This window comes from Aulonocara stuartgranti (assembly GCF_965226115.1).
Source record: "Aulonocara stuartgranti genome assembly, chromosome: 22".
Taxonomy (NCBI): Eukaryota; Metazoa; Chordata; class Actinopteri; order Cichliformes; family Cichlidae; genus Aulonocara; species Aulonocara stuartgranti.
Genome location: NC_138957.1, coordinates 13,703,029 through 13,727,748, shown reverse-complemented (window position 1 = coordinate 13,727,748; position 24,720 = coordinate 13,703,029). Strand labels below are relative to the sequence as shown.

Here is a 24,720-nt window from a genome sequence, read left to right as displayed (position 1 = left end):
AACATGGAAACTGCCGTCAACAGAGTGTGTCAGATGACACAGTCCACAACAAGAGGTTAGTCATTAAAATGCCGGATGGTTTGACATATTTTATGTCTAAAAAGTCATAACCCTCAATTTAATCTTCACATCAAAAGTTGAGGAAGGTGGCTGTAGTAGACCATACACCGTGACTTTTTTAAAAGCACAACTTAAAGCCATGCTTTCCATAAAGAGTGCTAAAGAGAAAAAAGAAAGAAATAGTGGAAAGGTGAGATGTTTTTTGGGCGATAGTATCAGTTAAGGAGCACAGCATGGACTGAACTGGCCTGGTGGAGGCCTAGATCCAAAGCAGGATCAGTACGTTGTCACTTAACAAGGGGATTGTTGTCACAGACAGGATATAGAGCTGAAATAGGCTAAGCCTACAGAGATCTGTGCACTGGCTGTCTGTGGCAACCGACACTTTTAACCCCTAATGCTGTCCAGTCATATAGCATGTGATACAACCTTGAACTTTGAATTCTTTTCTTTTTTGTTCTTACTTTGAAAAGAACTACTCTTACTATTCATGCTAAGCTACTTTAATCGCTCCAGCTCTGAATTCAATGTATATGAAAACGATTGAAAATGGCTTAAATGGGTTAAAATAGGCAATATAAATATAGTTCTCTATAAAATTGTATACATCTCTCTTTCATGGTTTCATTCATTCTTTTTCATTTTTAAAGAGAATGTTGAACGATTTTTACAACAACTTCCACCACACCATCGAGCACCCACGATGAACTTGACCAATTAATCACCTTGCCTTTGGAATGCAATGCTCTGTTTAATTAACAGTAGTCAAATACCAGCAGCAGCTTGTGCTTGCGTTGTGGGATTTAAATCAGTGAGTCTAAGTTCTGCGCACTTCTTTTTCAAACACCTGAAATTTCCTTCAAGTTTTCTGTCTGCTTCCCAGGTATCAGTTGGGATCGGCAGTTTAATGAAGTGCTGCAGCAACAGACTGACTCACATATGCATTTAAGGAGTGACTCATAAAGCAACTACTGCAGGAGAATACACGCTCGCAAACACCCACCCACCCACACCCACACACACCAGAGTGCATATATACTTTGAAATACACACACACACACACACACGCGCATATACATAGCTAATTTGTAACCCAGCATTCCCCTGATAACACCGTTTTTCTTGGCTTTGCTGTGACAGCAGCGAATAAATTAATGGATAAATAAACAAATCCAACACAGAGTGACTGCTTTGAATAGGAAATGAAAGGTGATCATTTGAATATGAAATTAGGGAAAACATTTTTTTAATTTTATTTTTTTTATGACGACTTGAGATCAAAGAAAATATTTAAAGCTTGAAGGGCCACACAGTGATGCACAGGAAGCACTGATCAAACTTAGCAAAAGAAAAAAAGGCATGCAAGACACAAAATGGAGAGCAGCAAGAAGAGATATGATTTTTGAAAATAGGTGTGGATGGAACAGAGGGCGAAGAGCAAGGAGGATGGGAGAAAAATTACCTCTGACACAAGTGGGAGATGAGAGAAGAGAGAAGGTTGAAATTATCACGTGTGCGTCTGCGTGCACACGAAAATGCGTGCACGCGTGGGGGTGTCAGTGCAAATATACAAGCGTATTCTGACAGACGCCTGTTGACTGGTAAAAGCTGCTTGCTAGCTTAATCCCGAGCTCACTCAAAGATACAGTCTGAAGTCTGACGTTATTACAAGATGCCTCTTTTGAAAGGAGAGGAACTCTCATCAAAGTCAACACAAACAAAATCCCCAGCAAGAACTTCACTGCTTCTCCATCTCGCTCACTGTTTCATCGACCCCCTCCCCCAACTTTCTTTTTTTGTGATCGTCTTTTTAAATTCATTTTCTTTTCCTTCACTTATTTTCAAAGGACTTTAACAGAGAGACAAACGCTTCCTCCCCTCCTTCCCCACCCCCACCCCTCTGTCCCGCCGGAGCATCAATATACAACAAGGCCCAGAAGTCCAAACAGCAGAAAGGCTGGGTGAGAACAGGGCAACACCAATCCATAATGGATTTTCTTCTCTCTTTCATTTGCTTTCTGTGGGGAGATGCTGTAGAGGCACCACTGGCACAAAATGAGAGATGCAGAGGAGGGGAGGGGAAGGGGAAGAGAGGGGGTGAGAGCTAGAGAGAGAGAGACATATTGACAGGGAAAAACAGAGAAGGCCCGACGGAGACTCGAAACAGTGTCGGTGACAAGAGCGCTTAACATTTTTCTCATTTGTCTGCAGAGGGCTTTCATATGCTTTAAAATGCGAGGCCAAGCTCGTAGCAGAAGGTGACAGGAACTAAAAGCATTTTTCGGTGTGGCTTTAATTGATCAAACGGTGAAATTGTCTCTAATTAGGTGAGTGTGTTAGCAAGAGGGCTGCCAAGAGGTTAGCTAGATAGCCTGCAAACAGCGATATCCCAAAATAAACTTAATTGAATCAATGAATTGAAGCTCTCCGGCTCTATCTTTTATAATTGCAGCTGATATAAATAGAATGTTTACTTCTAAAATCTCAAAACCAAACACGGACTGTATGAGTTTCACGGGAAAGCACGAGGCAGGATTCTCTAAGGGTATTAAATTGGCTGAACTGGAGGAAGTTGTTTCAGAAATTGTTTGTTTGAGTCTCCACACCCAAGTGAGAAGTTATTTCTTTTCGTGGGAAGCTCTCAAGCATAAAATGTGCCCAGAATCCCAAGGAATAACCCCGGATGCCGTCGCAGGGTCCACAGAGTCCGTATGGTATTAGTCACCAAAGAGTCTGCTCCGACTGCTTCTGAATGCTTCACTGATTTTATTCTTGATAATTTCTCCTCTTTTCTAGTTAACTGTCCGTTGCCGTCATCAATACCGTTGAGGGCAAACGACTCAAAAAGTACAATTTAATTGATTAAAATCAGGGTTTTCTTTTCAGATTTCCAAGATCTTTGTAGTGGCTGCATTAACACGGATTTGGGAACGTGGCGCCGTCTTTGACGCAAAATCTGAGCATTCAAAGGGGTGAGTGGTTGGGCAAAAAGTACCAAAGCTTGTCAGTGGAGCACTAATGTACCTGTAACGAGGGGTACTTATTTGTACTTCAGTGAGTTTTGAACCTCTGGTGACACTTTGGTACTTTAATGTAGCAGTGTTCAAAACGGCTGCAGGGTCCCCGTCATTCACGCACTTAAAAATGGACTGGGACAGAATACTTTTCTAATCTTATTGATCAGGTTTATCAAGCTCATATCTGCACCTGCAGGCACAGGGAAAACACAGGCAGGTTCAAATCCAGAACCTCCTTACTTCTGTGCCACTATGGTGCTGATGTATAGAACAGATACTTATCAGACTGTATTAAATGCTTTTCATTTACCTTAAATGAAACAATTAAACCTTAAAATATGAAAGCAACGCTGATATTTCAATTTTGCATTAATCCAAATACAGACACTTATACAGTCACTTTTTTAGGTACCTATAGACCTAAAGACATGGTCAAGAAAACCTGGTGAAGTTCAAAGTGTTCATCAAAATGAGAAAAAAATTATGATTTAAGTGGCTTTAAACACGGCATACTGGAAAGCTTGCTGGTGCCACATGGGCTGGTCTAAGCATTTCAGAAACTGCTGCTGATCTACTGGAAGTTTCTATCCCAAGCATATTTACAGAGAGTGGTTCAGAAACAGGAAATATGAATGGCAGGTCTCTGAACGAAAATGCCTTGTTGATGTCAGAGGTCATAGTATGATCAAGTTAATAGTAACTCAATAACATCTCGTTTCAACCAAGATATGTAGAAGTGCATCACTCAGCGCTAAGCACACTGAACCTCGATGTAGCCACACAGATTTCCCAGCAGTGTAAAATGAGTGGTCAGGCATATCTATTCATAATTACAGTAAACATGATGTTAAGTGCAGGTTTCTTGGCAAGCCACATCCATAATATAAATTAACATGGAATTTGTTTAGTGCTTTGGTAAAAGAAGCCAGCACAATGGATTGAGTCTTTAATGAAGACTCATTATTTTTAGATTTTTCATCCTCACTCAAAAAACACAGTCACCAAACCTCTGTTGCATCTATATGTGCAGTTTTTATGTCTTTGAAACTGAAACCATGGCTCATCCCTTATTATTTTACAGAAGTGCTACAGAAGTGTTACTAATATGGTAGCCAAATAGCGTGTGTGCTTCTAGTGAGGCTTTTTCAGAACATACACAAAATAAACTACCTTGTTCGCAGGTTTCCAGGGCTGGGCGGCCCATCATATACAGACAAGATGTCAAAGTCCTCCTCTAGGGCAAAGCCTTGAAACACCAGCTGTATCCGGTTGTGCTCTGCCGCCACAATGACCCATGTACAGTTGGCATAGTTAGGATAGCCGTAAGGGTATCCAGGGCTTTCTATTGTCCCATTGGGATTCTGTAATGTGTAACTGCAGTTCTGAGCTGTGAAGAAAGAGAAAGAGAAAAAGAAATAGTCAGTTATTAAAAGGCAGAAAGACACGTTAGCAGAGTACAGAACAGCTAGCAGAGTGCTTAAACGTTAAGGATTCTCCAAATAAAAAGACAAAAACCTCACTCATCTACACTCAAGAAAGGAAATTATACAAATGCACACCCACAGTCAAACATTTTGCACCAAATGCAGCAACATCCATTATCACCTACAGCATAAGCCATTAATATTGCAGTGCTAAATGGCTCCCCCCCCCCCCCCCCCCCTTCTCTCAGCTTTCCCCACCTCTACCCACCTCCATCATCACACGCTTGTTCATCACACACAGCACTGGTCCTACCACCACATTAATAATAGGTTCCCACGTTAATACATGACATAGCTCGAGAAGAAGAGTCGAGGTGACGAGAGGGGAGAGGAGGAGACGTACTTGATTGCTACATTAATTGAACTCATCTTGCATTTTTTTTTCAGCAGCCACTTAAACTGCCTTCAATCTGAGATTTTAATTGTATCCGTACAAGGCTCGGGGTGGATGTAAGAAGCGTTGTCTATGTGTCTGTGAGCGTTTTCAATCTCCAAGCTAAATGACTTGTCTTCGACTGATCTGCGCACAGCCGAGACTTTTAATCAATGTTAGGATTTGCCTGTAATTAATCGCTAATGAGGAATGATGTGTCATTGCTATATTATGCACAACTCTGCATTTTGTCTGTGCTTTCAGAGTTAATTTACAAATTACTGTGTTTATACACATAACGTTCAATAGTTAAAGAGGCACATTATTCCCAAATCAAATTTCCATATTTCCCCCTGGTCTATGCCACTTTTCCTCTATCTAGATGATTTTGGTGTCACCTGCCGGGCTCGGTAGATATCCACTGTAGAGATGCCAGCCTTCTCTTGAATATGATGGAATGAATGGCCACAGCTAATGACTGCTTGCGTTGTGGAGCAAAAGCAGACCATACAAAAAAAATCTAGGTGAAAAATAACACTACAGCCTGGTGGAAAATGTAGGAGTTTGGTTTTGGGCTAAGGTGCCTCTTAAAACGATATTAATTTGATTTCATACATTGTAAAAAAAAAAAAAAAAAAAACCAGAATGGAGATGATTGTAATTTTCTGCCACTACAATACCTGCTTTTTTTCTTCTTCTTTTGTTTTTTTTAACTCAAAACTTGCAATGCATAATTGAAAAAGATATAAAAAAAAGCTGTGACTAGCACTTTTCCCTCACAGCAAGAAGGTCCTGAGTTCAATTCCACCATCAGGATGGGATCTTTCTGTGTGGAGTTTGTGTGGGTTCTCTCCGGGTACTCCGGCTTCCTCCCACAGTCCAAAGACATGCAGTGAGTGGGGTTAGGTTAACTGATGTTTCTTAATTGTCCATAGCTGTGAATGTGAGTGCGAATGGTTGGCTCCCTGAACTGGATAAGGAGAAGAGATGGACATGGCGATGATTTTCTTTATGTCAAAAAACCATAACCCCCCCCCCCCCCCCAAAGAACACTAAATCTGAACAGACAGATTTAAATCCCTCATACATCAGGGATCTCGTACCCTATAAACATATTTGTGGTCACACAGAAGTGAGCTAAATAAATATATCCTTGCACATGCTGTTAATACAAATGAAGTATATTTCCCTTTTGTTCACTTCAGCCAAAAAACCTGCATCATAATGTAGCCTGATTAAAATGTAATTAGGAGAGTATAATTGCAGGACATCTGTTATCTGGATAACCCACATTATTCAACAACCAGAATGCAAGACTTGCAGTAGATACGATATTTGTTTTGTTCATTTGTATGCACAGACAAACAGGGCAAATGTCTGTGATGAATCAATGCATGCTACCTGAGGGCATAAAAAAGTGACAGTTTAAATAAGGATTATTGAGTAAACACATCGCAGCTTTGAGACAGGTAAAAGTAGAGGCTGCTTTGATGGGTTGCGGGGGTGGGGTGGAGGTGGACATTGAATGGTTGTGAAGCATATAGACTCTGTTCTACTTTGTGCACATTCTCTGATGGGTAGGGAAAACTCAAAGCCCAAAATCTGTCCATATTTTCACTCTGAAATATGCATCATGTCTGAGAAAACAGTAGGGATTTACAGGTAATAAGGCACCAAGCATGAAGGCAACTAAAGAGACTAAAAGGGGAGGGGCTTAACAAAAATACATTTTACTTTCACTCAAAGTTGAAAGAACAAAACAAAGAAACCTGAAAAAGTGGGTTTGTTATTGGTTACCCGGACAAGCAAATGCTGCATTTGATCTCATGGTAGCAATCAAAGTGAATGTCAAAGATTTCAGGGGCTACACACCACGTCAAGGTGTTTATGTATCCTGAATCGCTACTGGAAAAACATCCACCCACCCAAAAGCACATGCACACACACAGATACAAACATATTTTTCTTTCCCAGGTAGAGGAAATGCATTTTTGGGGGGAGAAGGATAAAAGCAGATAGTTTCAGAAAGTTAAGATATAGGCTGTCTGGATGGCATTGGCAGCAGCTCGAGGTTCATCCAGTCACAGTGTATCTGTCATGCCACTGTTGACTCCCAAGGGCCTGTCTGGTCCAAAAACAGGCAGAAGCCTCTCCACCGTCACTTTTCAGTGCTTCATGTGCGCTTGACCTCTTCCAAAAGATGCTAATGTGAGTGCACTCGTACGCAGACAAAAATTAACGTATGTGGAACAGAATTAAACTACACGTTTAATAGTGCATCCAGAGTTTAGCTATTTGCTTGCTTTAGAAATCTGTAAGTGAATTCATGGCATGTGTAAAATCATGTACTTTTTTCCCTTTTCTTTAAGAAGAATCAAGAGAGAAGAACAAAAAATGATCAAACTGAGAGCTATCCTCATCTGATTTTTTATTAAAGCCTTTAAATAGGCTCAGCAAGTGAGCATCCAGCCTCCCAATTACCATCAGGTCAATACTAATATCCAGGTAAAACCCCCACATCTAACTCTCCCACCTGACTTTCTTACCCACAACCCAGTCAATAATCTCCTCATCATCTCCCTCATTACAGCGCCTCAGTTAGACAATGCCAATCAGGAGCTCACACTGTAGAGCAGACAGATTGCAGAGCTTGATGGGGATCAAAAGGGTCTGCCAACCTATTGTACTGAGTAAAGACAAGTAGAGTGGACTGTATTATAAAACAATACCAGGAAGGTTAGGGCGATTGAATTGTTATTAATCACTTTCAGCATCAAATTGAAGAAATAATTGATTTCGTGACTCTTGAGGTGCTACCAGCTGAAGTGAAAACATTACAAAGAGAGTGTGTTCTGCAGCTAAATAAAAGGTTTTCACACACAGTGCACATGCCATTACAGCATGAAGCACGCTGTATGACAGGTGATCAACCAGGCAGGAACTCAAGCTCTGTGTTTTATGGACACAATTAAGCGAAGCAAAAAAATGAAAAGAAAAAGTAATAATGATGGAGGATATGTCTGCTGCCAGAGCTCTGCTAAATGCTGTTTTGAATTGTAAGCAGCATTGCCAAGTTACCAACTCCTAAATTAATAATGATGCATACAATCTTGGACAAAAGACCAAACTGGAGTTTTACGAGAAGCTGTTTTATTCTGGCTGTAGCCAAAAACAGTTATATTCCTGATGAAAAACGGTTAGGCTCAGACTCAGAATTCAATTGTAGAAAAAACAGGCGCTTGAAAATGCACTTCTGTGGCCATTAAGGACCAATTTGCAACATTATTGAGTTTGATTTTCATATCGGGGGGGTGATAACAGGGACACTTGCAGATGTTTCTGCTGCACCCTGCGGCCATGCTCATTCTAAATTATGCGCAACTGCAGAAAAAAAGGTTACCATAAGATTCAAGTGAGGTTAACCGAGGTTCTGTAAGTCTGCTGTCCCTGTTCTTTGAAAACCCGGAGCCTTTGATTAAGTGGATCCTGCACTTGGGGCTTGGATGAATTATTTAAGGCTCGCCCAGGATGCATTATGAAATTAGCATCTGGGAGCTGGTGACCTACTCTGAAGGCCTTCGGTGTAAATCTGCAGGGAAGAGCCCAACCTGCAGTTGACTCTACTGACACACCATAAAGACACCATAAAGACACTGCTGGCGGTGCTTTTTTAGCCACCGGTAAAGTAAGAAGGTCATGTTTTCTCAGATTGTGTAAATTCTGGTGAACCAGTGAATGCCGAAGAGCAGCAGAGATGCTAGTTCAGCAATTAGGAAATGGCCATCGTTTTTAAGTGCTTAGCATATTTCATCTTCCATCATGCCATTGGGAACTGTTTGCAGAAGGCTTGTAGTGGAATGTTAACTGTGTGGATGTTCAACAGATATGTTGTCCACTGCTTAGCCCGCTGTGCCACTGGCAGCATCCACTTGGCACTTAGCATCTCCGGTGCGCAGGCTGCCAAATGAGTGTACAGGGAGAGGTGTGACCTTGCTGGGGCAGCACTCCAGGTTCTACCTGTGCCTGTGTTTGTGTGCAGGTGCTGTTGTTTGCTTTGCTGGTGCAGTTGTTCAGTAGCAGACACACAGAACTGTGGTGGCGCGCTGTGACACTTTGATGAATCGATGGTCACCGCGCTGCACTCGGGCAGGACAGCAACCCCTCCGAGAGGAAGGAGACAAGAAGAGACCAAAAAGGAAAGAGAGAAAGAAGCGGGGCTAAGGGCGAACGGGTGGTGGGGCAGACAGACACAAAGCAGACTGAATCTATGGACATATGAGAAAATAGATTTGGAAGACGTGATGCGAGGAATAATAGAAGCAAAGGTGAAATGAGGTCCAAACTGCAGGGAAATAAAAAATAGCAGAATGAACGTTTGCCAGAAAGAACAAGTGAGGGCGACGAGAGAAGGGACACCAGCCAATGGGGGCAGCAGGGGGGGTTGAATGAGTGGGACAGAGGAAGAACACTATATAAGGTGGGATATTTTTTACCTGTTTTGCTGAGGTCACAGACAGCCAGTGTGACATTCACAGCAAGATAGTGCTTAATCTGCACTGCTGGCAAAATCTAGAGGTCCATTTCGAGGGAGGCTTCAGTGGAATTTGTGCGTGTGCTCGTGTGTGTATGCGTTCGTTTGTGCAAGTAAAGAGAGACAGGCGTATACACGTGCCTGTGTGTGGAGGTATCATTTGTCTACACATGTATGAGTGTAATCCCTATACCCTGGGTGAGTATAGTGTCTGATGTCTGCATGTAACTCCTCTGCTGAGATACAATTACACTCTCCACAGTGACTATGAATGGGAGGATATTTCATCAAAGTGAACACAATCCCGACATCACAGTCTCATAATGCCATAAAGACGCAAATAATACCGGCAATACAGCAGTGCAAATCTTCTTTCTGGACCCCATCAGTTTTTTTGTTTCCTTATTCCCCTTGCTCTCTCTCTCTCTCTATCGCTCCCTTGTCTCCCCATCTACCCATCTATGATTCAAGACTGCCTTTGGACAAAAGACAAAGATGCAGAGAGCATCCTGTTCTTCCAGACAATAATAGAAGTGTTTTATGTCTTATGTTGCGCAAGATGAATGCAGTTTCAGAGAATGAGTCTTGTTCCAAGTTTAAAGGGACACTTTAACAACCCACAATCAAACTATATATATATTTATATATATATATATATATATATATATATATATATATATATCTATATCTATCTATCTATCTATCTATCTATCTATATATATATATATATATATATATATATATATATACACACACACACACACACACACACACACATATATATGTGTGTGTGTGTGTGTGTGTGTGTGTGTGTGTGTGTGTGTGTGTGTGTTTTGCCTCCAGTGCTTTCGATCCCTATGTCTAGAAGAAGCTGCGGTGGGATGCCATTAACGTTCCTTTAATGTTTACATCCTGTCACGCAGGATTTTTGGATTTCCTTTTCCATATTTTCCATCACATACTCTGGGTCCCAAATCTTAATCTGTGAACTCAGGCATTTTCAGTCCCATTTTCAGTTGCCTGAACCACAGCAACTTGTAGCATAATAGCCATTTATATGGTATAGCACCACTAGGGGGTGTCATTCTATTATTGTGGTAGTTTGAGAGTCTCCTAGTGTGAGTGCAGTGGCAGCCATTACAGCCGAGCATGCTGCTCACCATGCATCTGTTTAGAGAGACCATACCATTGTAACGGGCTAGCGCAGGCAACTACCTAACCCTAATGAACGAATAGGGTAGAGCCGTGGAGACCTGGCTTGTATGGTCTGTTATCGCCAAATAAAGGTCTGTTGTTCTGTCTAACTGGCTGGCCTCCAAGTTGTCCAGCTAACCTCCACACCACATGCCTGCTGGACCTGCTAGCCGCTCCTTCCTCACCAGACAGCAGTTACAAACTCACCCATGTAGAAGCAGACCACATAAAGTTACATAGTATAAAAGTTGTGAACACTCTGCTGATTCAATAATTGCAGTGCTCCAGACCTTGACTGGCATTAGCTTCAGCACAAAAACTGTGTGCTGAGTTTCCATGGTGGAACAGCTCCTGTTGGTGTTATTTGGTGGTACATTTATCCATATGAGTTCAGCCTTTTCATTATTCCCAAGACAAACTAAAAGCATACTATATATGGTAAGTATGAGGCAGTCTATAGAAAAAAAAGCATCAAGCTGGAATAAAAATTTCAAACTAAAGAAATGCTTCCTTTTGAGTGTGTTTGTTTGTATTACTATAGCCTATCCACATCTAACTTAGCCCATGAGTACACTTCAAAAAAACAATTGTTTAGTGTGTGTGTATGTGTGTGTACCGATAACTGCTCCCTGGTGGACAGATAAACCCTTCCGCCCCATGGATCCTCTCAGCACCACCATTTGTCTCTTGACGTGTCAGCACGTAAGCACGTCTTGACCGCATCACATCTGAATTAACCTTGCGATGGCCGCCATTAAAATGAAAATGTGCGAGCTAAGTGATCCGGCTCACCCCCATACATTTGGCTAATGTCTATGCCTTCTGCCGTTAACAGGCAAGCCAAATGCAGTGGAAGGTGCTAGTGATAGGCTTTGGTCCCTCTCAGCCCTCCCTTGCACAAGTTGTTTCCACTGGGCTGAATGGTAATTATTATTTTTTCCTTAAAAGAAAAACAAAACAAAACAAAACAAGTTTCCATTTCCATAATGGTGCACATTCAAAGGCTGGAATGGCTTCCTGCTGCATGAATGTGTCAGGTCAAAATACAGCAGTGATTTCTCTGAGTGGATACTCAAAGAAACTGATATGTGAATACATTTGTTAGCACACACTCTCAACTGTAAATCAGGGAACACATGCTAAGAATACCAGTGCTAATGATGCAGTGTTGTTCTAGTTGCAACATCTTCACTGCAAGCTTTATGAAAGGATCTGTTGATGCCTATGGCACACAAAGTTAATACTGACACGCGCAAGAAACCCCACAAAAACTCACTGTCAAGGCAACGTAGCTGCAGGCTGAAACGTGTGGGGTAAGAAAACAAACAGCGCCCACATGCAAAGATTAAGCTAAAGATTAAAGAGCTGAAAAAAGTGGCTGGATACTAAGAAGACACTGAAGAGGGATGCGTGCAGAAATGCACATTTGCATGAATGCATGCAAACATTCCTGCCTGTTATCAGGGCTGGCAAAAGAAGCACAATGAAGCATGTGTTCTCTCAGACAGAGGAAGAGAAGGGGGAGAGCCAGGCAGTTCCTTCCAGCTGGGTCATATTTAACCAGCAGTATTACCATTCCAGCCAAAAGGACCTGCACAACAGCCACCTACCTACCCCCTGAAAAAAAAAACCTATCTCTCACTAGGATTTTAGCACCTTTTCCATAGAGATCAGTGTTTTAGGTAGACTTCATCATTTTTTTTCACTTTCTTATCAGTACATTCCAACAGCCCTACGGAAAGTTGGTGCTACTGTGAGCAACAGAGCTCCGCAGCAACCTATGCACCAAGTTAATCAATAGAAAATAGTCCATTCAGAGTCGAAGACATGCTGGTACAGTTGATATTCTACGCTTTCAGAAAGACCTCTGTCTTTCCTAGTGTATCATGGGTGCAAATGGGCCTCCCTTACAAAACACGATGAATTGCGTATGTGTCCTTAAGCTCTGTGCGTACACTTGCATTTTTAGCAATGAGTGGAGGATGAATAAAAAAGAAAAGAAAACAAGTGCAGTTCAGTGTCATTCACTGCTCCTGACACAGAAGCTGTATGCTGTTCCCATGACAACAGTGTAACAGGAAAGCACACATAAAGACAAATCCCTGTCTTCAAGCATTTTTTCATACTTGAGCGCGCTCTACCCCGCACAGGTGTGCGCGTCTCTGTTCAAACATATGTACACACACGTGTGCGCTGCTCGAATCATTTCAATTTTATTTCCCAGTCTTCTTGGGGGGGGGGAGAAAAGCACAATTACGTGTGAGTCTAATGTGTGAAACAGCGAAAGTCAATTATCAACTCATTGTCATTCTCCTCACATCTTTGAGCTCAGCTCTTTGAGTTACATTAGACCACATATTCTGATAATCCCACTCACATTCTCCAGTGCATTTGCACCTACATTGCATGAGGAATCAGGGGAAACTACACTTTCAGGACCAACAGCATCCATAGGAGGTGGAATAATTTTGTGACCATGTTACATTATTTTACACCCTTCTTCCGGGCAAGACTCATGCTTGCGTGTCTGTTAGATAGTGAGTGGGCATTTGTGAGCGTTTAATCTTTTGTGAGTAATGTATATTAAAACCAGAGAGGAAGCACTGTTCCAAAGGTCAGGTCAGGAATGTCCCAGCAGAAATATACCATCTATCACTGAGAGACGGATGAGCAGACGATCAATCTGCCTCCCTTCAGCTAACTGTGGTGCAGTTTAACCTTTCAACTCAGAGCCTAACAGCCCCCCAAGGAAGGCTCAAGTGAACTGTGGACCACATTCATAATCAATGGGCCGCGTGCATCGCAGTCACATAATTAGAATTTATATTGAAATAAAATAAAATGTCACAGCTACTCATTACATTACATAGACTGGATTTCCACATTGCTTTAGGTGTTAGATTTAGAGCCTTTAAATCCACAGATATGTGCAAATTACAACCATTAACTTGTTTAGACTGTGAGAAAGAAAAACATGTTTTAGCAGTTTGCATCTAAGTCCTGGATTATAAGTTAAAATAATTAAATAACCATTAAATCATTATTCTCATGTACTCCCATATGGAAAAGAAATAGTAAAAACTTATATGTGATTACTCATGAAAGTGGCCACTTTCTCATTACTTTCATACATTGTTTTAGTAAGTATCAAAAACATACAAGTTTCATTTTATAATTTTTCAAGGGATCTTATATCTGTTTTCACTCTTGTATGCTTTTCATACAAGTTTCACACAAGACAGATACAAACTTTATAAGATTTATATATATCTTTTCCATATGGGCTTCAGGCACAAGATTGCATCTAATTTGCACTGATACCGGATATCATTAATATTAATAGTTTTTTTTAAAAATAAATATCAAAATAGACCAAGCATGAGTAAAGAAATAATTCTAACAAACATTTTTTTAAGAATCTGTGTCCTCTTTCACAATGGCTTTCTGCCATACTGTTTTCTTCTCGTCCACTTAAATAGTACTTAAGGGGATATTTTCCCCTCACTTGTTCTCATTAGGAATTTATTTTCTCAGCAGAACATGTAACACAAAGCAGAAGAAAACCTGTGATAACAACAGGTTAAACTGGGTTTAACCTCCAAAAAAAAAACAAAAAAAACCCCAAAAAACTGAGGGTAACTAAGTCTAGCCGACAAATCAATGGAATGTGTTAGCCTTGAAGAACTTTGACAACAAACTCAAGTACAATATTCTCTTAAAGGAACGATTCAACATTTTGGGAGAAGAAGAGTGTAAATACCAGGAAAGACCAGAAAGTTCACATTTGAAGATGTTTGGCAGAAATTATAAACAGTAGTACCTTGAGATGGGTAAGCTCAAGTTCTAGGCTCCCATAGAGCATCTGAAGCTAGTATGGAAGCAAAAGATGCCCTTGACTAGAGTAGCACCATCCTATCTCCAGAGTAGATAGGAGTTTTAATATTGATATCAATACGGATACTTGATGATTTAAAAATCAGATATATTGGCCAATATTTTTTTTCTATCCCAGATAGAAATAGTTTGTCCTAACACTTGTTACATGTAGTTATTTACTAGCCCTTACTGAGATAATATGGCGATGCACTTTAAAAATAATCTTGTTTTATTGTCGCATAAAGCCATGGATCACTTGCTAATATGTTGCACAGCTCTGCTCAGATTGTTTAGCTCTTATGTTTATGGCATTCCAAATGTGTTGCTAACAGGGAGGCTGCAGAGTGCCCTAGTAGACAAACCTCGCAACACCAAAACTCATCAGATGGCTGAAGGGTGTTTCTCCTGTCTTTTCTTTACTTTGTTCACTTTCATTTATCAGCCATTATAAGTGCTGATACTTATATATCAGCAATAGTTGTGCTCTACTACAGTGGAGTGAGTCACCTATGCAACTAGAGCCTGCAATATCCACTAAGAACCAGTGATTTGTGATATAACACCTCCCATATAAATTTTCACGTGATAAAAAAACAGCTTATCACAATGCCAATGATGTAGTGAGGTCATGTGTTTATTTTCCCTTGTACAATGACCAACAACACAAGCCCAAACATGTCTGAGAGCGAGAGGTTCAATGATGATTTAATACCTAAAAACAGAGCTGCTTTAACAAACTCCAACAAAGCAGAGCAATTTGCAAATTAGCCAAGAAAACTATATCAGCTAAAGGTGGGAACAACAAATCCTTCAAAAACACATTGTCAAATATGAGAAGACACTAGCAGATGATGATGTTTGACCCAAATATAAACCGCACTTCATATGCCAGGATGCACAAACGGTGGATAAAAAATTAATGATGCAGTTACATGGTAGAAAAGCAAGGGTTTAAGCAGGTGGTTAAAAACTTGGAAAGGTAGAAAATGTGTTTCAATTTCAATGTTATTATGTGACAACACCGGTTAAGCCCCTTCAGTTATTGTTAAGCTAAGTGTGAAGTGTTAAACAGTCATTTTATACTTTCACTTCAAATTTCCAAAGAAAACACTGCCTACACTAGGCCGCTTTTGTATATTGATATCAATGAGTTGCCAATGAGTTGCCATGACAATAACTAATTGAAAAAGGGCGGAAAATGCCCTTAATTTTATTTGTGCTAAACAAAAAAAATTCTACTGCCTGTCCTATAAATCATTGTTCAGTTTTTTTATTATGTGTTATTATTATTATAATTTTTTTTTTTTTTTTTTTACAGATTTTTCACAAATTTCCTAGAGGTATCATTTGCAGCTGTATGGCTTACCTCTACTAACAAACCAATAAATTGTTATTTAAGATACTGACAAAGAAATTAGGCAAGCAGCTGCACTGCCTTTTAGAATTTACTCAACCTAGGGGATGACGTGCTGTAGCGCGTTATGTTAGGACAGCTCAATCACTGTGATTATTATTCAGATCCACTTGTGTGCTCCAGTTAACAATATTATGCTATTAATCCATCCATCCATCCATTCGCTACCGCTTATCCTTTTCAGGGTCACGGGGGGTGCTGGAGCCTATCCCAGCTGTCATAGGGCGAGAGGCGGGGTACACCCTGGACAGGTCGCCAGTCTGTCGCAAGGACAGACAACCATTCATACTCACATTCACTCACAGATTCACACCTAGTGACAATTTGGATTATCCAATTAACCTATCCCCACAAACTGCATGTCTTTGGACGGTGGGAGGAAGCCGGAGTACCCGGAGGGAACCCACGCAGACACGGGGAGAACATGCAAACTCCACACAGAAAGACCCTGGCCTGATGGTGGAATTGAACTCAGGACCTTCTTGCTGTGTGGCAACAGTGCTAACCACCGTGCCACCGTGCTGCCCTATGCTATTAATATTAATATGATATCAATTTAAAAAAAAACATCTCATGTATTATTGGTGTAGCTAATCGGGCTTGTCCTGATTTGAATTCAAACTCACAGTCATTTTTTTTCATGTGGTATTTTAGTGGTCGACGTCCTGTAGAAAGACATATTTCACACTATCTGCTCCATTACATTGCAATAATGTGGCTTTTTTGCTTATGTGTTTTTTGTACCTTAATGTCTTGAATTATTACCCAAAAGCCAACGGCAAAGTTGGTCAACACCAGCCCAAAAGAGCACTTAGCAGAAAAATGTGATGGTGACGGTGATTCAGCTGCAGAAATGGGAAGCACTTCCATTTTCAGTCCATTTACACCAAGTTGTTTCTTTAATTTTTGTGAATTAGATTGTCAGAATGTTGGCAAGCCTTGCAGCTTTTGGCAGATTTTGGGATGCTGTGGCACACAGCATCAATACTCTCCAACTTTGAGAGCTAACTTCTATCCTGATTTACCATGAAAAATGTACTAACTGCTTTCTCAGGTTTTATTTAACTTACTATTTTCAACTTATATTAAATAGAAACCAGAGTGTTTTTCTCCAAGCTGCTGAACTGTTCCTTTGAAGTGCACAACAGTCCTTCTCTAATCAAACAGAATTATCTTCCATTACCGACTACAATATAGAGATGGAGTAAAACAGTATCCTTCTACACCAAAATCTAAATTTGAGCAAGTGTAGGAGTAAAAGACACTCCCACACACATTTACTGCTTCTTCCCCGCCTCGCTGCCACAAAAAGTCTGCAGACAGATTACCTATATGCTCAATAGAGAGAGAGAAGCAGTATAAAGAAGAAAAAGACAAGGACAAGGACAAGATACCTCCTGCCCACTATCTAATCTTCAATCTCCGGGATCACTGATATCTGATAAGACAGTGTAAATCAGGAAGCTAAAGAAATCCTTTCCTGAGTTTTGCGTCTATACAAGACAGACAGGGCATCTGTGTCTATCACTCACGTTGTGAGGATTTGCCATAGCTGGAGAAAATTCCCATACCTGATAACAGCAAGATGAAAATTTGAATCGAGATGGAGGATTCTGTGCTAGAGCTGTTCACAGATATGCGGCTAGTGGCAATGAATTATTGATGTGTTTATTTCACCTTTACTTATGCAGGGAAAATTGACTTAGCATGTACGCGCTTGTTCCTGACATTTCAAACCTCACGTCGGCTCTATTGTTGTTACAGCCGTTACACATATGGGTGATGCCCATTTCAGTCACACTCCTCCACTGGTGTTTGCTGAAAGAGAACAGGCATGAAAGTGAAATGACAGCCACTTTCTCCTCACAAATCACTGATGTATTCTCATACGGCAAGCCAATTTACCATTACCTGTCCAGTCCCCATCAAATGTCTTTAATGGAGCTCGATTGGAACAACGGAGACAAAATACGGGTGAATAGAATGACTCATGCTTAAGGAGCTTAAGGGCACATGCTATTCTGCAACCAGTGAACGTGATGCCTTAGAACTGCCAGAACAGAGCAATACTGCTCCACTCATATTCCCTGGATAAGTAAATGAGCCAAAACATACATTTATTAATTTAATGTTGTTCTCTCCGACAAGCTGGGAGTCATATCAAAAAGAATCCAGATGATTTCGTTGGCAAGATTTCCGGTGGCTTTGGTTGGATGTGAAGTACTGACTTTAGAACTCGAACAACAAGATCCATAAATACCATAGTCTTAGGCATGGATCATATTTAATTAAAGTAAATTTAAATTAATATGATCTTCCTGAATGTTGTTATACCTTTATCTATATGCTCACAAAGTCTGAATGTCTACTTTGTGTTTAGCTCTTGTAAAAACCGGTGAAGACGGTCATGCAGAAGTTGGCTTAAATGCATTTAAGAAGGCTTTTTCTCTTTTTTTGGAAGGGTTGTATGCAAGTGTGCACAAACTGCTGGGTGCGTGTGTTTGTGTGCGCGTGTGAGTCGCTGTAGCTGTTATCACTGTGACGAAGCACAGTGACAGAACTCTGGCCATCTGGAGAAAGATGACGGTATGAATCACTAGAGAGGAGGACGAAGGAAGAAAAGACGAGGTGGTGAGGGAGGAGAGAAGGAGAAGGAGAGATGGCAAGACAGACAGAGGAGCAGGTTGACACAGCGGCAGGTGAGTGGGGAAGTAACAGTGCTCGTGAGGAGGGGGGCACTGGCATCATCTGAGAGCTGTGTGCACACACGCGCGTGACAGATACGTGCACGCCGGGGCACGTGCACAAACAGCCTCTCTGTGGCACTTTCTGAACTAGCTAAAGACCTGCTTGTCATCACTTTAGTCTAATCATCCTCGAGTGAATGGGGGTGGCAGCTCACAAACTCATCCAACCTCACACATACACGTGCCCACAAGCTTTCTTACAAGCTGTTAGTTGTTGAAATAGGAGTCTGCTTGATGCCTGATAAGAAAATGAACCCTCTAAATAGATAATTTACTGAAGAAAAAGGAAATCACCAGGCACTCAAAAGGCACAGAAACATAGGGCCCAGATTATCTCTCAGCTGGTGTAAGCTTATCCTCCATCTACTCCAACAGTTGCATCCTCTGTCTGCCTCTTATTTCCCCTCAAAGCCAGTTCTTGCCTGCTGTTTTTTTTTTCCCTTAGTGGGACCTCTTCTTCTTCTTCATCTCGACCACCGCGCACTCTCTCTCACCCTCAACTACACAGCTTCCCCCCGCCTCTGTTCAAGTCAAGCAATAAACATCTGGTTTGCATTCCAACCATTTCTCAGTTTTGAGTAACTTGATCATGTCATCTGTTCCCTCCTTTTCATTTTGCTCAACGGCGAATGTGGAGAGCAGATGGGAGAACGGGAAGCAGCGGAGCGTGCAGATAGAAGAGGATTTTGAAATTGAGAGTTGCAGGCAGACAGGTGAGAGCGAGGTGAGAAACAAAAGGGGGAAGCAGGATGCACGCGCATTCGCTGGGAGGAAAATTGGGACACTTGTCTAAGCCGATACAGCTGAGCAGAAGCCAAAGCTCAATTTTCACATGGCCATGGTTTCTGATTGTTTTAGCTTGATACACTATCTCAGCAAATAATAAATGTGCATGATGCATAAACTGTATATAAAAGACACTGTTGCCATCTTGGTATTTTAAACCCAAGCATGACAAAAGAGCCGTAAAGCACACCTCCTTTACAGTCCTTTTTTTAAACTAGAATTGGGACAATAATTTATGAAATGAATACCATGCTACATTCGAGTCGACTGATGACAAAGACCAACATTTTTTTTTTAGAAAGGTTATACTGAGGGGATGGATCAAGAGAGGATATAGAGGTCTTCATAACTGGTTGCCTTTAAGCAAACACCCCATGTTGGAGGTGAGAAAGTAGTGAAATTTAAGGGCTCTTCTCATTGGATTCACTTTTGAGACGTGAAAGCTAAGTCCATCTTTTATGTGCAGTCTGTGACATGATTGCTGTTGAACTTGCTTAAGAAATCTAAATCCAATATAAAACCAGAAGAAGAGCAAAACCCTTGTGGTGTGATCCTGTCAGTTGGGAGGAGGGAGGGGGTGGGGTCTGAGGTTAACTGAGAGTTTAAAGCTGTGGGGAAAATAAATGTTGGACAAGTTCAAGTGTTGACTTTTGAAGCCAGCAAATCCTTTATCGATGGTGTACTATGGGGAGCTGTCCATGGTGCTGGAGAGAATTTCCACTGTGTAGCCGATAGGGCGGCACCTGTTGCTGTCCTGGGTGCTGAAAAAAGTCACCTTACAGTCAGTTCTGTAGCTCCCCTTGTGTCAAGTGAGGTGAATTCAAGAATTGTACTTATTTAAAATGAGATTTAAAATGAGATATACTGTCTTAGGAGACAGATTTCACTGCTGCCGGATTTGATCAATTGCGAATTTAACTATTTTTTTCATACTTTAAACTTTTAAAGGGCTTCTTTGTTTCTAGTAGGATTTAAAACGAATATACTCGAGTTTGTGTGAAATGTTCTTGGACGTGAGAGAAAATAGTAAAGACTTGATCAAGGTTAACAAGGCTCTATTTCTTGGACTTCTTGGACTGGCCACATAAACATACTCTTCCACACCAGACGCACACACACAGCCCGTCTCTTTCTTCAGGAGCCTCATGCGAATCCAAGCAAATATCATCAAGTAAAAAATAAATAAATAAAATAAATAAAGGAGATAAAAAGGAAAGGAGCATCAAGCCCTCCAGTCCTCATAACATTACTGCAAGTTGCATCATGAGCACAACGCCGTGCTTTATATAAAGGAGAGCACGACAGAGCGTGATCTTGCGTGTAAATGGACATGCTGAGAGGCTGTCTCATGCGCCGCTGACGAATGATAATACCGCTGGACTTGGAGTTAAGAAAGCCGAAAACGCTCCCCGGATAGGAGAGGACACGTCATCCTCGATTCCCCTTCCCCTCCATCCCCGGCCTTTGCATTCCCTGCCCTGGTCTTTCAAATGAATGGAGGCTGATAACTGTTTATTGAGCGGCGGGTCCAGTGGGGACAGCTGCTTTTGATCCCTTGTAGACAGCGCGCGGTTCTATTCATTTTTTTCTTTTTTCTTTTCTTATTTATTATAATCAGAAACCTTTCACACGTCTCTATCTTTGTCTCTAACGGCCCCTGGGATCGATACTGATATTAGTACAGTAAAGAAAGTCCGCTTGATCCACTAAGACGGCGTAAAAGAGCCTAAGAATGGCTGTCACACACAGCCTGTAACGGAATCGTTAGCACTTTCGTATACGCGTGTGTATATATGAGCCACACTTGATAAAAGTATGTGGAGACAGAAACGCCAGGAACTCCAAGTCTCCTCTTCCCCACTCCCCCGCTCCGCCCCTCAGCATAGTGTGAGGCTCTGGTGCCGCTCAATGGGAGGATGGGGCAACTGCTGGTGGCTGCAGCACCGAGGGATGTAGCAGACCACCTCAACGCGTGGTGAGTCAAACATATTTATCGACAGCGTTTAAAGTAAAGGTTGTTATACAGTGGGTGGGCGGCTAGATGGATAGTCTAGTCCCCTCTGCTCTTCGTAAATATGTGCGATAAGTTCAAGTCGCTTTATCGGCTCCAAAAGTAGAGCCAAACGGCAAGAAAGTGGGCAATAAAGAGCTCCCAGGGCGCAAATAAAACAAGCAGTCTCCTCCGAATATAGCTGCATTGAGATTTACTCCACGGGAGAGTCGAGGGAGATTTGTCACTATCATTAGGAGCTGAACTGAGTGTGTGATAAAGCTACGCCTTACCGGCGCTGAAACACGTTTTCTTTTCTTTCTTTTTTTTTAAATTTTATTTTAAATGTTGGGTGGTTGATGACACAAGTTGGAGCAAAAGGTGGGTGACAGAGTGGGAGTTATTTTGGTGGGAGGATTTGAGGGTGACGCTCAACCTCAAAGCACACTTTCGCACTTTTCACACATCGTGAAATCGCACGGCCCACTGTGTGTGCGAGCGTGTGTGTGAGTGTGTGCGCTTATGGTGATGCCGAAAATGTGTCTATTTCCACTCACTTGTGGATTATGAGCCGTCCAAAAAAGGCATGAGTGGGCTAACACAGAGCAATGACTCACTGTCAAATTCATATTGTGGCCATGGCAGTATTCTTGGCTTTTGCTAAAAATAGTGTCCATTCTCTGGTAGGGAGCCAAGACAGTGATAAAACGGTTGGCTTTCTTTGCCAAAGGACCTGCTCGGGACGGCAAAAATCATTGCGGCTCTTCCCCGAAACACCCTGAGCTCTAAATATGCTTTTCGTAACATGTCTCATAGAAGAAGAAGAAGAAGAAGAAGAAGAAGAAGATTATTTGTAACAGAGCCTCACATTTCAGGAAGACATCAGAACTGGACGTGGAAGTAAATTATTAGTAATGATAATCTGTTGAATGCGCGGGCTCCGGTTGCAAGATTTCCATTTGAAATTAATCAAGGGCAGAAAACCCAAAGTAAGTTAATTAGGCCTGCCTCCCCATGCATGCACGACAACAGATAGAAACTACACGCAAAATTTGTTTATGGGTGGTTGCTTCACAAGTTAAGAATGCTTGTGGATGCGATGAGGAAGAACCGAGAAGAAGCAGTCCCAAAGAAGAGCATGACCCACAGTGCGCCCGCGCACACGTGCACGCACGCACACGCACACACCTTTTGGACTGAACAGCATCACAATCAGCCGCCCGCTCGACCACCTCGGTGGATTTCCTCATGCATGCAGCACATGCTGCACTAACAGCGAGGGTTTCGTGTGAAGCCCTCATTCACTCGGCGTCAGTACGTCCATGCAGCACATTTAACGCTCCCCTCCTGTTTTTAACAAAATACCCAGCTTTGCTCAGTCCTTTAACGAAACCCATCAATAGAGTGAAGGATGGAAGCTCGAAACTCGATCCGCTTGTCACGAAAATAGCCACCCAACCAGCCACCTATAATAACTTTGTGAGGTGGAAGAGCAACATCGGAGCGAGCCTGATCCTAAATGCGCCTTTAGGATGAGCGTGTGCCTGCGTGTTGCTGATACTGATTTGCATTCAGTCAGGGATTGGGAAAGGGTGGGCGGTGGAGGGGGGTGGGGGTAAGCCTGCTGCATTTTGCATGTCTTCAGCTCTAAAGATGGGGACTTACCCTTTACTGAGGCGACCAGCAGCCCCATATATAAGAACAGCATCCGGCTCCAATGGTGCGCCTGCACTCCCGCCTTCATTAGAGCAAAAATCCGTATTCCGTCCACTTTCCTGCCTGCGCATTCCGGTCTCCTGAAAAGTCCCGTTGCTCCGTCCTGATTTGAAGCGGCGGTCATGGCAGGGCTTTTTCTCTGGTCTGGCAGGCACGACGAGTTTTCAAACGGTCAGAAAAGGGAGATTCACTCGGTGTCGGCGCTGAGAAAAATCCCAATGCATGGAGGAGGCTCGGAGCTCGCAGCTGGACTGAACCATGTCATGCGGGGACCGAGGGGTTCAGAGTCTCTGTCTGAGAAGATAGATTTCACACCTAAAGGAGGGGAAAGAAGAGGGGAAGGCAAACCAAAGGGGGGACGCGATTCAAGTGGTCAGTGATCTGCCCAGCACGAGTAAAAATCACAAAAGAACCCTCGCCAGCTCCACGCATATAACTGAGATTACCAGATACACGTCAAGAGAAAAAAAAAAGAAATCAGGAGATTCCTCCTCTAGTTTCTCCGGCAACACTTACTTGTCCTTCTGTCTAATTTATCTCCAGTTAATAAGAGCATCTACGGTGCCAGTAATCCACGCTTTAAGTCGACATGAGACCGAAATTCAGAGGAAGGATGAACGAACTGGTTAGAACCACGGAGGATATCCGGATCAGAGAAAGACTGCCTGGTTTGAGAAGTTTTCAACCAACGCCGGAGTGTGGTCAGCGATCTTATTGTACATAGAGAAATATGCAGTATGTATTCCCAGTATCTCAGCGCTTGGCCACAGTCGTCTCGGGTCTGCGCGGCGCCCAAGATTCCGACTGCAGACCTGCTCCTTCTCCGCTCTCTCTCTCCGCTCTCTCTCTCTCTCTCTCGCTCTCTCAGCTCTCGGTTGGCTCTCCTCACTACCATCACTAGTCATATCATATACCCACATTTTTTGTGCTGGAACATCATTTCAAAACTCATTAAGGGCGTATGTAAGTTATAAGTTTTAGCTTTTAAACCCTTCTCTTCCAATTTCTATGCATTGATTGCCATTCCCGATAATAATAATCACAACCATAACAACAACAACAACAACAACAACAATGATAATAACAATAATACGAAACCTTTAATACGCCTTAATCAAATTTGTAAAAGTAAGATTTAGGGGAGCCCACCAACAAGGCCATTGTCTCCATCCATTCAGACCAGCAATGGGATTTCCCGGCAGTTTAGCACAGAAGTCCACTTGCTGCTCACTAAACGTGAAATTGATGCTTAACAGGCCAGAACCCTGGCCAGTAAATTTGAATGTCATTTCCACTTTTGCATATGACCGATATAATTAGTTTTTTCATAATGCTGCGCGCGTGGAAACAGTTGGGATAATGAAAGGCGTGTCGGCCTTCAACCCCGACATATATGATGGAGGCCATAAATAGTCTTCATGCAACATTAAATTAAACTTTGCTAACGCTGGATTGCTCACTCATCCTCACCAGCTTGTTCTGGGCTTCAATCTTGCATTTTTTCCCAGGAGTTCAGGAAATAGATCTAACTG

At 42.0% G+C, this 24,720-nt stretch overlaps 2 protein-coding genes across 2 annotated transcripts in view; one reads left to right on the top strand and one right to left on the bottom strand.

The window, feature by feature from the left end:
- The window catches only part of csmd2 (CUB and Sushi multiple domains 2), a 275,217-nt gene extending 251,032 nt beyond the window's left edge, over window positions 1-24,185 (bottom strand). The window contains exons 1-2 of the mRNA XM_082521466.1: window positions 23,138-24,185; window positions 4,248-4,464 (exon numbers count right to left, since the gene is read on the bottom strand). Coding sequence (XP_082377592.1) covers window positions 4,248-4,464; window positions 23,138-23,312 — 392 coding nt within the window. The 5' untranslated portion in view covers window positions 23,313-24,185. The remainder of the gene's footprint in view (window positions 1-4,247; window positions 4,465-23,137) is intronic.
- Window positions 1-24,720, top strand: part of LOC309698147 (uncharacterized protein) — a gene marked incomplete at its 5' end in the record, with an annotated part of 140,826 nt that overhangs the window by 41,249 nt on the left and 74,857 nt on the right. The window lies entirely within an intron of this gene.